This window comes from Crocuta crocuta, unplaced genomic scaffold (genome assembly GCF_008692635.1).
Source record: "Crocuta crocuta isolate KB4526 unplaced genomic scaffold, BGI_CrCroc_1.0 scaffold16, whole genome shotgun sequence".
Lineage (NCBI taxonomy): Eukaryota > Metazoa > Chordata > Mammalia > Carnivora > Hyaenidae > Crocuta > Crocuta crocuta.
Window position 1 is genome coordinate 1,344,554 of NW_027531893.1, and position 14,708 is coordinate 1,359,261.

The 14,708-nt window shown below is 35.7% G+C and overlaps 1 protein-coding gene across 1 annotated transcript in view; it reads left to right on the forward strand.

Moving 5' to 3' along the window:
• Positions 1 to 14,708, forward strand: part of SLC13A1 (solute carrier family 13 member 1) — a 186,414-nt gene that overhangs the window by 118,454 nt on the left and 53,252 nt on the right. The window contains exons 4-7 of the mRNA XM_077773182.1: positions 8,004 to 8,140; positions 10,510 to 10,697; positions 11,321 to 11,378; positions 11,460 to 11,508. Coding sequence (XP_077629308.1) covers positions 8,004 to 8,140; positions 10,510 to 10,697; positions 11,321 to 11,378; positions 11,460 to 11,508 — 432 coding nt within the window. The remainder of the gene's footprint in view (positions 1 to 8,003; positions 8,141 to 10,509; positions 10,698 to 11,320; positions 11,379 to 11,459; positions 11,509 to 14,708) is intronic.

A 14,708-nucleotide genomic window follows, 5' to 3' on the forward strand; every position in this document is an offset into this window, starting at 1 on the left:
ACATGTGAAACTCAGTGACTTTGTCTCTAGACTTTCCTCTAAATGTCTAAGATTACACATACATACACAGACAACAACAATGAAAACTTCATCTTTCTTCCACATGACAGTGTTGTTTGGATGTGAGAATAAATACCATTTCCTCTTTAAGTCTTCCCACCTCCAGTCTTTATGGTTTCCACACCTCAACTCCCTTCCTTAACCCCACCACCTCCACCTGTGCCATCACCACCATCTTCTCTCCTCTTCCCGGAACTACCTCTAGTTTGTCAGTGGTACTTACAAATTAGATAGTTAGTGGACGTAATGTCTGTCACATGGTAAGCACTCACTATATATTAGTTAATATGATCAGTATTTGTACATTGACAAGAGTGAATACATCTAGAAACATTCTGAATGTTGCAAAGCTAAGTGAGTCTATTTCCTTTCTGGTATTTTAGCCTAAATTCATTGCAAATTTTATGTGACTTTTTTTCACCTTAAGCTTAATAGGAACTTGAAAGAAATCAAAGTCCTCAGGACTTTCAGTATAGAAAACTGCTCTTCAGTCTTGTGATCCTCTTTCCAGAAATGGCAACTGAAATTTTTCTAGGAAATATCTGACCAAAGGAATGGGGAAAGGGCTAGAGATTTAGTCAGAAGACCTGAGCTTAAACCCTGATATTCACCACTAATTTCTTGTATGATCCTGATCATGTCCCTTAGCAACTCTTTTTTTCTCATAATCCAGCGGTTGTTGTAATAATCAAATCAAATAAAAATGTGAAACACTAATAGATACTAGACATCAATTATTTTTATGGGTTTTAATATCCTCAGTTAAAGGTGTTAAATATCATGCTAGCCCTGCTGAAGCATTTGGAATCTCAACTTTGCCATGGAGAGTAATGGGTCTTTAATACCCTCATCTAAGTTCAGAACCCTACACGTCCTTCTTTTTGGCCACGATAGTTTTAACCTTACTTTGTGTATTTATTAAGCCAATGCTAAATATCTATATCTTACTGAGCACCTTATTGTATTAAATAATATCAACAAATTCTGAATTTCTCTCATATCTACTGAATAAAATCTGAAATGCTAAATATTTAGTGTGCCAAATTAGATATTCCAAAACAAATATCATTGTTATTATTATTGTCATTGAAAAAATTTTATATATAAATTTTACACATATAAATATGAAGATACTCATATGTATATGCAGATGTTATATATTTAGGTCAGTCATGAGATAAGTATTTATGTGCTAGGACTCTGCCAGGCTCTTGGGAATACAGTAATGAATAAATACAGACAAAAGTCCCTGTCTTCCTAGGAGAAAAGAGACAATAAACAATATACCTTAATACACAGGTAAATTACAGTAAGTTAGAAGGTAATTGGTGCTATGGAAAAAAGCAACAGGATAATGAAGATCTAGAGAGGCTTGCAGTTTTAAACAGGATCATCAGAGTAGACTCGATGAGGTGTCAATACCTGAACAAAGACTTACAGGAGATGAGGGAGTTAGGTATGTGGGTGTCTGGGGAACAGCCATCACTAAAGGCCATATATCCACCACCCCCCCCCCAAAGACCTCAAGGCAGGTCTGTATCTGAAGTGTGACTAGAGCAAAAAGAGTGAAGGAGAAAATGCTAGAAGACGGTGTCAGGGAGATAATGTGTAGACGTCGTAGACCATCTAGTGCCAAAGTAGGCCAACATAAGTAACATTTTAATGAAATGAGAATGAGACTCACTAGAGAATTTTAAGTAGAGGAGTGTCATCATCAATTTGACTTTTATTTAAAAGGATAATGTAGACCTGCTGTGCTGAGAAATGAGGCAGAAAGAAGGAAACAGGTAGCAGGTTACTGCAAAAATCCAGTTGAGAGGCCATGGTAATTCAGACCAGGAAAAGTAATAGGGATATTGAATATATTGTTAATGGATTTTTAAGATAAAACCAACAAAATTTCCTGTATGATTTGATAGAATATATGATAGTAAAAAAAAAAAAAAAAAAAAAAAAAAAAATTTAACGCANGAAAAATGGAGTCGCCATTCACTGAAATAAGGAAAACCAGGGGCAGACTAGGCTTGGTGCACCAGAGAGGCTGACCCCAGGACTACAGATTTGGACATTAAGTATGAAATAAGTGTTTTATATCTGAGTGAGAGGGTTAACCAGGCAGTTAAATACTGCCATTAAATACAAATGAGTCCAAAGATCATGAGGGAGAGCTGAGGTAGAAATGCAGGTTTTGGATCTATAAGCATATACATGACATTGAAAGCCCAGAAGTTGATGAGATCGTTTAGAGAAGGAGTGAAGATCGAAAACAAACAAAGATGACAAAGAACTGACTAATTAGAGAGCTACAACATTAAGGGATTGATAAGAAGAAAAAGAATTAGTGAAGAAGAATAAGGATAGGTTATTGAGTTAGGAGGAAGACCAGGATAGTGTGGGATCCTGGAATCCAAGTAAAGAAATGTTTTAAGGATGAGGCAGTGATCAAATGTGCTATGCTAATATGTCAATTAATGTGAAAACTGGAAATTGGCCATTGGATTTAGCAACAGAGCATAAATAAATATTTTTAAACAAGAAAATATATATAGTATAATAATATATAAGAATATAATCATACACATTTTAACGGACAAAGCATTTTTCTAAAAAAAATCATTTAATTCACAAACTTGATATGAAGTATTATTGAACTTTTATGGGTAAGTATACTGACTTGTAGGAAGCTTATGAACTGGTACATTTTATAGCTAAGAAAGAACCCAGAGGCTTTGATACCAGAAGTGCCTGTGTTTTGGTGAAATCCCATTTTGAGACAGAAATATGACTACCTTGATCTTAAAAGTAGATTTCAAATTTCATTAGAATTTTATTTTATGTGTTTATTTTGCCTCAAAAAAAGTTATATTTACCAATATCATTTACAAACCAGTAGCATTTTCTCCTATTACCTCCTATACACATGGGCTATCAACAAACACATATGCTCATGACTAATGTGCTGCAAATATACTAACTGTGATGAAACCCAAAGAATTGGTAATACAATGGAAAACAAAAGACTGTGATAATTCCTCCTTAGGTTTATAATTATTTGCATTTAGACAATGGGGTTACAGGCCTTTTTTTTTTTGTTTACAAAGTCTATTAATAGACTGGAAAACTATGAGTCTGAGGGTCAAATTCAGCCTGCTACCGAATTTTTAAAATAAATTTTAAAAATTTTATTGGAAACACACAAAAGCCATGGTCATTCATTTACAGTCTCTGGCCACTTTTGTGCTACAAAGACAAGTTGAGTAGTTGCTGTAAAAACAATGAGGCTCACAGAGTCACATTTATTATCTGACCTTGTACAGACAAAGTCTGCCAATTACTGACATAATCTAAAGAGATTACAACAAGAGCGTCTTGTGGTCCTGGACTTCCTTCTGTGTTCAATCACTTACTAATAATGGCTCACTTCTATATATTTCTTTAAATACATGGTAATTTTTAAAGTAATTCTACATTTATTTTTTCATTGAATTCTCAGACTGTTGGAAGAGTGTAAGTAGGGTTTATTTTCATGAGCAAAACTACAAAAGAGATAAGATCAGAGGAAAACTCAAATGTCTATCTTTCAATAATCAATTTGAGGAGGAGGTACTGTAAGAAGAGATTCCCAATTTTCCTAGAAAAAGGTGGTTATTTACTCTTTGAGCCTCACCTATAGCTTGAAGAAATATTTTTCATGCACCTATGATGATACCTTACTGCAGTCTTTGTTAACTTGTTTTTCTCACCTAATAACCTGTAAGCTTCTTGTGTTTAGGGACTTATTAATTGAATATCTATTGAGTGCCAGTATGTGCCATGCGTGTACTAAATCTGTAAATACAATCATCAGTAAGATACATCTCTGCCTTCAAAATATATCTAGTCTGATAAAGGGGATAATTAAGCAAAAAAAAAAAAATATCACCATGTAGGTTAAGATGTTCTCTCACAAAAGGAAACAGCATCCAACCAAGTTTAGGGTAGTCAGGAAAGGCGTCATAGAAGAATTGACATCTGAGTTCATCCATGAAGGAAGATTATGGGTAACCAAAATATTAGAAGAGGATCATTCCAGGTTAAATGACAGGCAAATGTTAAAGCATTTCCATGATTGGATAGTTTCACATATGGGGAAAAGTTGGCAGAGAGCACCGAAAGACTAAACTGGAAAGATGAAATGGATTAATTGATGAAGTGTCTTATAATACATGTTGAGAAGATTGGATTTGGGTCCTAAAAGACATGGGGTCTACTGAATGAGTATAGGAGGTGCAATGATGGGATTAGATTTACAGTTTAGAAAAGTAATTGTGACAGTGGTAAAGGGTGTATTAGAAAAAGACAGATCAAACAGTAACCATGTAAGAAGGAGTAAGGGGACCCAATTAAAGTAATAATGTTTGAATAGACCAAAGTGGACAATTTAAAATATATGGGGGAACTAGAAATAATAGACTTAGTGACTAAGACACACATATTGGAAATGAAAAAGGAATCATACCTGACCCTTTGGTTTCTAACTTGGGCAACTAAGTAGATGGGACTTTCATTTGCCACAGAAAGGAATATGCTGAGTTTTTAGATGTTTGTAGGAAATACAAGTGGAAATGTCCAGTTGAATACACCAGTCTGGAACACAGAAGACTTATCTGTTTGGGGACAAAGATTTTAGTGTCATTATCATTTCTTCAGCAAGTATGTATTGAATGCCTACTATGTGCCAAACATTATTTTAGTCACATAGAGTTAGAAATTGAATCTGTAAGATTCAATCATCAGGTGTACAAAACAAGAAGACGGGAGACAAAACCTTATAGAGTACCAACATTTAAGAAAAGGATAGAGAGGGCTGGGGCGCCTGGGTGGCTTAGTCGGTTGAGCGTCCGACTTTCGCTTGGGTCGTGATCTCACAGTTCGTGGGTTCGAGCCCCGCGTGGGGCTCTGTGCTGACTGCCAGCTCAGAGCCTGGAGCCTGTTTCAGAGTCTGTGTCTCCCTCTCTCTGACCCTCCCCTGCTCACGCTGTCTCTCTCTCTCTCTCTCTCCTAGAAATAAATAAAAAGAGCCAAGAAAATTAAAAAGAAAAGAAAAGAAAAGGATAGAGGAAAGATAATTTGAAAGTAGTCCAGGAATAAAAATTCAGAGAGGCGGGGAGGGAAAAAAATGGTCAGTGTGTAAACACTAGTAAACTAATAAATTGAAAGAATACTTATATTGAGAGTAAGGATGAGGGAGTTAAGAGGTTTGAAGTTTAGGATCATAGGGTAGACAATTGGGATTTAGGAGCTCAGAGACTGTAGCTTATATATGGATTCCTTTCCTCCCTCTCATTCATCCAATATTGTTTACTGAGCTCCTACTCTGTACCAGAACTGTACTAGGTGCCAAATATGCAATGTCTAGCAAAACAGATTCCTAGTTCTCTTAGAATACATAGTGTAATACAGAAAACATGAAACAAGCAGGTAAACAAACTATTTACACAATGTGATGTGCTATAAAGGAAGTAGACAGGGCTCTGTAATACAAAAACATAGTAGAATGTGTAGAAAAAGCTGGATATTTAGAATTGAAGAGGTGTGAAGAGGGAAAAACATGTCAGACATTTATTCTTGCATTCCCTGTTCATATAACAGTTTTGGTGCATGGTAAATTCTTATCCAATGTTAGAGTAATTAATAAATGAAATATTAAAGAAATTGATATAATTATTTTCTATTATGCAATTACTACAAAATGCAAAGAGGTAAATATAAACTTTGAAAACAAAATAAACTAACTTTTCACAAAACATAAAGAGGAGATCCACTTGTCCACTTTTAATTCCAAGGCTAATTTTTACTTTGGCCAAAACCAGGCCAAGCTTAGTGAGTTATATTAAAAATGCAGATACAATTTAAAATAGCAAAATCAGGGCACCTGGGTGTCAGTTGAGTGTCCAGCTTTGGGTAGGTCATGATCTCGTAGTTCATGGGTTCAAGCCCCACATTGGGCTCTGTGCTGACAGCTCAGAGCCTGAACCCTGCTTTAGAGTCTGTGTCTCCCTCTCTTTCTGCCCTTACCCCACTAACACACGCACTTTCTCTCTTCCTCTCTCTCAAGAATAAACATTTAAAAATTTTTAAATAGCATGATTTTTCTTTTCCTTTGTGGTTTCATATTAGAACAGTTAATTTCCAACTCTTCCATTCCTTCTATTGGATATTTTTTAAGGGACATTTCTTCTTCTTTTTTTTTTAATGTTTTATTTATTTCAGAGAGAGAGAGAGAGAGACAGCGTGAGCAGGCGAGGATCAGAGAGAGAAGGAGATACAGAATCTGAAACAGGCGCCAGGCTCTGAGCTAGCTGTCAGCACAGAGCCTGATGGGGGGCTCGAACCCACGAACTGTGAGATCATGACCTGAGCTGAAGTTGGACGCTTCATCGACTGAGCCACCCAGTCGCCCCTTCTTCTTCTTCTTCTTCTTCTTCTTCTTCTTCTTCTTCTTCTTCTTCTTCTTTTTTTAAAGTTTATTTATTTATTTTGAGAGAGAGAGAGGGAGTGTAGGAGGGGCAGAGAGAGGGAGAGAAAGAAATCCCAAGCAGGCTCCATAATGTCTGCATAGAGCCTGATGTGGGACTTGATCTCATGTACAGTGAGATCATGACCTGAGCCAAAATCAAGAGTCAGACGATTAACTGACTATGCCTCCCAGGCACCTTGGGGTTATTTTCTCTTATAATCCTCTCCTTTCTGCACAGTCTTGTGATTCAGTTTAACCAAGCAGTTCCTAAAGTCAGGTCTGTTGAATATCAGTCTCATGAGGTATAGCACCCAAAAATTTAAAAGTAAGTTTTCTATGGTTAGATAAGTTGAAAAATATATTGTGTATGGAACCCCACTCTGGGAGTGGCAATGTATATTAAAGGTATGTATAATATGTTTATATATATTGTATATAAAATTTAATGTTTAAATACTAAAAATATAGTATTTAAAGGTTTTGAGGGGATCTATAAGAATGAAAATTCTAGTATTTCAAACTTCCATGGTTTCTAAACTTATTTGACCACAACATCTTTTTGTTGTTGCTGTTGTTTGAGAAAAATATTATGTACCTAACATACTTCAGATCATTCCTTGGTAAATAGGTTTGGCCCAAATTGTCTGTATACTCTACTAATCTCTCAATGGTGTTAGCTAAAAATGGCTTAAAATCTTGGCTCCTATTGAAGGGAATGTCTTTTACAGCAAATAATTTTGAAGGTAAAACCATTCAAAGTACTGAGGAGTGACACTGAAGTTATGGCATAATGGATGATATTGAAGACACTGGCAAGTTGGAGACTCATCTTGGACTTTCCCAAATCACAGTCATTGCCATCCTACCAAAGCAGCATACATCGATTAACCCCAGCTTAGAGAAGGAAAAATTAAGACATTGAAGGCAGTTGCCTAATGCTACACAGTTATTTAAAAACCCAATATGGGGCATCTATGTGGCTCAGTCTGCTAAGCATTCAACTCTTGATATTGGTTCAGGTAATGATCTTGTGGTCATGAGATAGAGCCACAACTGGAGCCCCTCATCAGGCTCCATGCTAAGTATGAAGCCTGATTGGGATTCTCTCTTTCCCCTCTCTCTGCTCCTCCCCTACTCATTCTCCTTCCTCCCCCCTCAAAATAAATAAACATTAAAAATAAATAAATAAAAATAAATAAAAAAACAGTATCTTGGGTACCTTCTTTTTTTTTGTACATATTTATCCTTAACACTACTAGTTCTGGGTAAGAATATAGAACTTAACTTCAAATTTATATTCTAATGCATCTACATTTTTCTTAACAAAATAGAAAGATTAAGTAGTTTGAAGGTCAAAGTTAAGAGCAGCAAAATAATGCTTTCTTGGGCAATCTTAATTTCCCCCCACCAACATAAATGATCATGGGTTTAACTCTAATTTCAGGTGGCATCTGCTTATTTCAAAGATTTTCATCTGCTGCTAATTGGAGTCATCTGTTTAGCAACATCAATAGAAAAATGGAATTTGCACAAAAGGATTGCTCTGAGAATGGTGATGACAGTGGGTGTGAACCCAGCATGGTAAGTACCACGTTTACCTGGTTTACCTTCCAAACAGATCATTTTTATGCAGAGCAAATAACTAAATAAGTAATACACATCCACGCAGTCATTCATATCACAGTATCATTCATTTCTTTCTTCTCCTCTGCAAATATGAAAGGGATGTAAAGTGCACTTGAGTTGTAGGAGGAAACAACAACAACAACTTTCCCTTCACAGCAGGTCTGATTACAGGGAGATTGGAGTCAGTGCACACTACCCTCTCACCTTTCATGCACACTAAGAGGCAAAACTGTGAGAGAAGCCTTGAACCTCAACAGACAAGACTGATGGACTTCAGAGTAAATTTCAGTCCTATCTCATTTTTTGGCTGATTACTCATTCAAGACTTGTTCAAGAGCATCCTTGATCATCAGGGAAGATGTTAAGAACCAAATACAAAGACATTACCCATAAAATACAAATGTGTGCGGAAAAATTCCAAGGTGAACATTTTTCTTTTTAAATGAACTGTTGCAAAGTGAAACAATCAATTAAGAAGTTTCATCTACAGAATGTGAAATCACTCAGTTGACTGATTTTCCCCCACTGAATGCTTTTCCCCACTGAAATGAACACTTTCTTTTTCCATTAAACTAATTGGCTATCGTAGTTTTAATTCTAGCTCCTGTTAAGAACATAGATGTGAGCTAAAAAAATATATTTTCAATGTCATAATCACTTGCATATGAGAACTTGTATGTTTCTCTCTGAAGGCAATTGCATATACACTGTTCCTTATAAAGTTTACTGTGTGGTAAGCAGAACGTTCCCAGGAAGTAGAAGAAAGTAAAGAATCACCACCAAATAAATTCTAAATTAGAAATTATAATAATATTGATTTTAAAATATACATTTAACATTTGCCCAAGCATTAAGCTTTAAAGCCTTAGGTGATTCTCCCCTTCTCATTTTTCTTTGGAAATAAGAAAATCTTATTGAATTATGTTGCATAATTCATTCTAGAGTGTATCCACATCTGTGTTTACTATTTATGAATCAAATGGTTTTGTTAAATACAGAAAAAAACTCAGATGAGTCAAATTTTGTAAATGTTTGTTACTAAAAATTTTTATAACATGTATGTATTAAGGTAATTTCACTCTTAAAATAGAATGGTGTTCCACAGCTCTTGGGATACTACAGATATGTTCTCTTTGCCTTGACCAACTTCCCACTGACCCCAGGGAATGGGGTTGCTGAGCAAAATGCAGAGTGTGGCAAGAGTGTGGTCCATTCTATCTTCATGTGGCTTTGCAATTTAAGACATTTTCACCACCAAAAGATTTATCTCATCACAATCTTCTTTTATAGGGATATTTCATGTCTTGTCAATGCCTTAAGTTAAAGGTATTTCTAGTTTACTTTTATTAAGAATCATTTCTTATTCAAACAGTTACCTAAGAGGGCTATTTTGTTTTACATGTAGCAATGATTCACCTGATCTGAAGTTAAAACTTACAGTGTGGAATTTTTCTTGTGGATTTACTTTTCAGAGGAGTCATAGAATTTCATAAGTGTCTTTATATGGAAAGATGTGCTTCTGAATGATTTTCTGGGATCTCCTACTCAAAGGGAGATCATATTTTTCTCCCAAGCGTGATTTTAAAAGCTTATAGATAGATTTCAAATCCTACAGTTTTAGGTGTGTTATTTTTAAGGGAGAAGAACTACTCTAAATATAAGAGAAGACAAAATAATATATCCAGTTCTTGATCACAAGCAGGAATGTTAAATTTAGGAAAGCATAAATAATAGAATCTATAGAAAATTCTGAAACCTCATTATAGTTAGTAATTTTAACCATTTCTTTTATCTATCATATATTGTCCTAGAGTAGTCAATAACAAAAAGCAGATTTAAAACTATTAACGCTCTCCTTGCCCTGTGCCTCATTGGCACACAGACAAATAAACGGAGATATGATTAAAAGATAAGAGAAAGAATAAGGGATCCTAAACTCAAAAATTGATTACATTTCCTCTTACTGGTATTTGAAGGTAAGCATCATCTGCAAAGGGCATTCAAATATTGGTATAATATTATAAGCTGTTATACCATCTATTGACTTGCAGTTCGGTTATACATTTAATCATTTTTTTCTTTTTCAAGAGAATATTCTTATGGTTTCCAGGGAGACAAATCTCATAAAAACTCCACTTTTACATGTGCCAGTTTGGTTCCTGTCCGGCTCTGACCATCCTCAGGGTTCACCATCTGAGAGGAACCTTAACTTAAGCTTGTTTTGAAAAAACTCCCAAGTCAAAAATAGCAACCTTTATAGTTGAATAATACAGAGCTAGTTGAGCTGAAGAGCACAGTTCATACTAAAAGCCCTCTCATTTCAGGCTGACATTGGGGTTCATGAGCAGTACCGCCTTTTTATCTATGTGGCTTAGCAACACCTCAACTGCTGCCATGGTGATGCCCATCGTGGAGGCTGTGGCACAGCAGATCATCAGTGCTGAAGCAGAGGTCGAGGCCACTCAGATGACTTATTTCAGTGGATCAACCAACCATGGACTGGAAATTGATGGTACCACATGATGATACAGCTGCAGTGGGGTCTAATCATTTGGGCAATAGGCATAAACTCCAGAATTCTGGCTTATATTTTATTAACTGTCCACACATGCATGATGTGAATTTAACCTTCCCCTTTCTGTATTTCCCAGTATTTATACAAGGGAATGACATTATCCAAATATTTTACCTTCAGTTAACGATCAAACCTACATTCTCTGGAAGAGGAAGAATGCCCTTTCTATCCTCCAGCCAGTCTGATGGAAATCCCTCTCTCTCTCTCTCTCTGTCTCTCTCTGTCTCTCTCTCTCTTTCTCTCAGCAGACCCCCAGGTCTACTTTCGTACTGAATTGACATTCCTGCATAATATTGGGAATCTTTCATTCCTACATTCTATTTGGAAAGAGCATTGCATTTGGCTGTGGTTATTTCTGGCTCTGATAAATTTCCCTGATAGAGTGAAAAATGTTGGGACAATATTTGTATTTATAAAATACTTTATTAAGATGAATGTTATGTCAGTAGGTGAATTTATTTTCAGTTTCTAGAAATGCTTCCATCTTTATACATACAGACACACACCTGCACACACAGAAAACCCTTTAAATTATTTTTCTTCTATTTAATGTTTTGCAGAAAGTGTTAATGGACATGAACCAAACGAGAAGAAAGATAAAACAATACCAGTTCCAGGGTAAAGAATATTGACATTTTGATTAGGATTTTCAAAATTGTATTTTAGTACAATTATAAATGGGGTCAATTTATTTTGCAGATACAGTAATGATGCAGGGAAAACTTCAAGCAATACGGAGCTGGAAAAGGTACACTTAATCTGATTCTTTTTAAATAATTATATTTAAAATTATATTAGGTCTGCAATTCGAGATGTATGCGTTTTAAAATCTGTAACTTGTTTCCTTGTCTATAAATTACTTTGCTTGCCTAAGTCAAAATGGTTTGAAAAGCCCTCATGGATAGACTAAAATCAATATTCTGATAGAAACTATTTTAGGCTTTGAAAATTAGCATCATTATTTTTCTCCTTTTACTAAGTTTGTGGTGATAGGAGGTAGCATATGTAGTTTAAAGAAATATAATTCCAGTCTCTTGTTTCATTTTCTTATTAAAATCTTACTGGCATGGTAGCCTGATTTTCATTAGGAGTATCCTCATTTTTTTTTTCAGGTTATAAACTTAGAGCAACTCTGTGTAATTACAATCCAGTTATCTTTAGTATTTCCACTGAAAATTCAATGCAGAATTTATGAATTGCTACTGTCAAACACAGATGGAGGAGTTGTAGGAAGGAAGGAAGGAGAGTTTTGTAAATTATCCCATAGAATTCATTTCCCTAGAATAAATCATTATAAAAATTCTATACTGAGTTGTATTGGGACCAATAGATCTTGGGTTCACTGAAAAATAATCCTGCATAGAAATAGTTTTACGGTAACCATGGCATTAGGAATAGGAGAGTGGGGCATATGTTCCTTCCTCAGGCTATAATGCATTAACATGCAACTCAGTAGGAAAAAGAAAACCCTCTTGTTATTTACAAAATCTTTAAGGAAAGAGTGATTTCTCTGTAAAGAGAAGACAAATAACAAAGCTAAGTTTTAAGCCATTAGCTACAGTATAGATTAAGGGTGTTAAAGATGAGAATTGAATATATATTTATGAAAATGTTACCGTTTTTAGTGATAGAAGTAATTCTCGTAAAGCATAGAAAATCAATAGCATGCAAAGTATATCATAGAAGAAGACATTAAAAATGAGCTTTAAAATTATGAAAATTGGCAATCCTAAACAGAAAAAATGTACTTGCACTCAGTAACGTTCTCATGGTCATCTTTAGAGACCCACTTTTCTGGCATGATGCCTAAACTTTGTGTCCAACCCCTTCAAATCGATTTGACGTCCAACACAGTCCTAGGCAATTCTAGGAAGGTCCACTGATGAAAAGCCCTGCTTCCCACTGGGTGCAGCTTAGAGTCTAGTGGGGAAGATGGACGTAAAAAAGATGTGTGACATAAATACTACAACAACAGTATGCACAGACGGGTGAAGTCGTCAGAAGTGGAGAGCAGCCAACTCAGCAGGGTGTGTGGCAGGAGACGATATGAGGGAAAGAGATTTGAGGTGGGGAGGAGACAGCGTGTTCAAGCAGCAGAATGCGAGCTTCAAGCGTGCAGCAACTAAGTCTCCTTGGTTCACCATTTAATTCCCTGGCACACTTCATTGCCTGACACAGGGTAGATTTGCAGTAGATATTGATCTTAATTATTAATGAATGAGTGAAAAGAGAAGAGGTATTCTAATTAGAAAATGCAATGAATTCGAAGACTCAAATATGTAGAGAGCTGGGCTTTTTCAGGAAACCTCTCCACTGCAGGTTCTAGGGATGAGATATGGTAAGTGAAATGTGAAGATAGATCAAGCCATGTTCAAGATAGCTGTTTGTGGGGCGCCTGAGTGACTCAGTCTGGTTAAGCATCCAACTCTTGATTTCTGCTTAGGTCACAATCTCACAGTTTTGTCAGTTTGAGCCCCAGGTCAGGCTCTGCTCTGACCCTGCAGAGCCTGCTTGGGATTCTCTCTCTCTCTCTCTCTCTCTCTCTCTCTCTCTCTCTCTTTCTCTCTGCCCCTCCCTGCCCATGCTGTCTCTGTCTCTCTCAAAATGAATAAATAAACTTTTAAGAAATTATTTTTAAAAGAGCCGCTCTTGGAGTGCGTGGTGGCTCAGTCGGTTAAGTGTCTGACTTTGGGTCAGGTCATGATGAGCCTGGATCTTGCTTGAGATTCTGTGTCTCTCTCTCTCTCTCTCTGAGCCTCCCCTGCTCATGCTCCATCTCTCTTTCTCTCTGTCACTCAAAAGTAAATAAGCATTAAAAAATAATAATTAGAAAAAATTTTAAAATAGCCGTTGATGACATTCCAAAGAATCTAGAGTTTATCTTAGGGGAAATGGGAATCTTTGAAACTGGAGAGGAGCATGGTAAATCTACCCATTGAGAAACTTACTGTGGCAGCAATTTGAAGTGTGAAGAGTGCAAACCAAACAGGACTTTTTTTGATTAATCAGACTTTGAGGATGAGAGAGAGAAAAGCATAGAAGATGCCGCTGCTAGAGTAAAGTAGGTAAAGGTAGGCTGTGATGCCACCCATTGAGACAGGGAACCCAAGAAGAGGAACCAGCGTTCAATGGAGAAAAGTAAGATAATTTGTATACATTTAGGGCAATAAAGACTGAGTTCTGAGTTTGGGAGAAGAGAGCAAGCAGGGCCTTTGAACAATGCTTCTATGGTCTTTGTAGAACTCAATGTATAAAAATTCAACTTTATCTAAGAGAAAAATGAAAGGGTAACTTTTTACTTTACAGAAGTGTTCTTTATTAGAGATTACATGGAAGTGTTATTTTATATACACATTTAAGATGTTTTGATTTTTAACAATTATAAATTCTTCTCTGAGATAGATATAGTGTGTATTTTGTGTTAACTTTATACTGAATTGCACCTGTTCTTTGCCAGATTTAAACTAAATACTTTAACATTAACTGATTATGTGGAAGAATCTGTATCTACTTAATCTAGCTATAAAAGGAAGGAATATTTACGTTTATAATGTTTCTTCTTCCATTTTCTTCTTGAAGCAGGTAGGACATTCTATTGAATTAAAATAACTGTGTGGCTTGGCTTTGAATTTGAACTGAAAGTCATCAAAGATCCAAATATTACTCCTTTTGAGAAGGATAGTTTAAAGTAAATTCCAAAGAAGAGAAGAAAAATGAAGAGCTTAGGTTTTTGTTTTTTGGTGTTTTCTTTTTGGTAATTTGCACCATTTTGCCATGTTCTTATTTTTTAAGAATATTTAATTTCTACTGACAATTACTATAATTTTGCATATTTGAATCACCATTTGTTCAGTAAAAAATTAAGTATTTTTCTTAAATTTAATTAAAATCTGTTTACTAGCATAATGGAATCAATCCAAGGTGATCAATAAACTTGCTTTATATTTT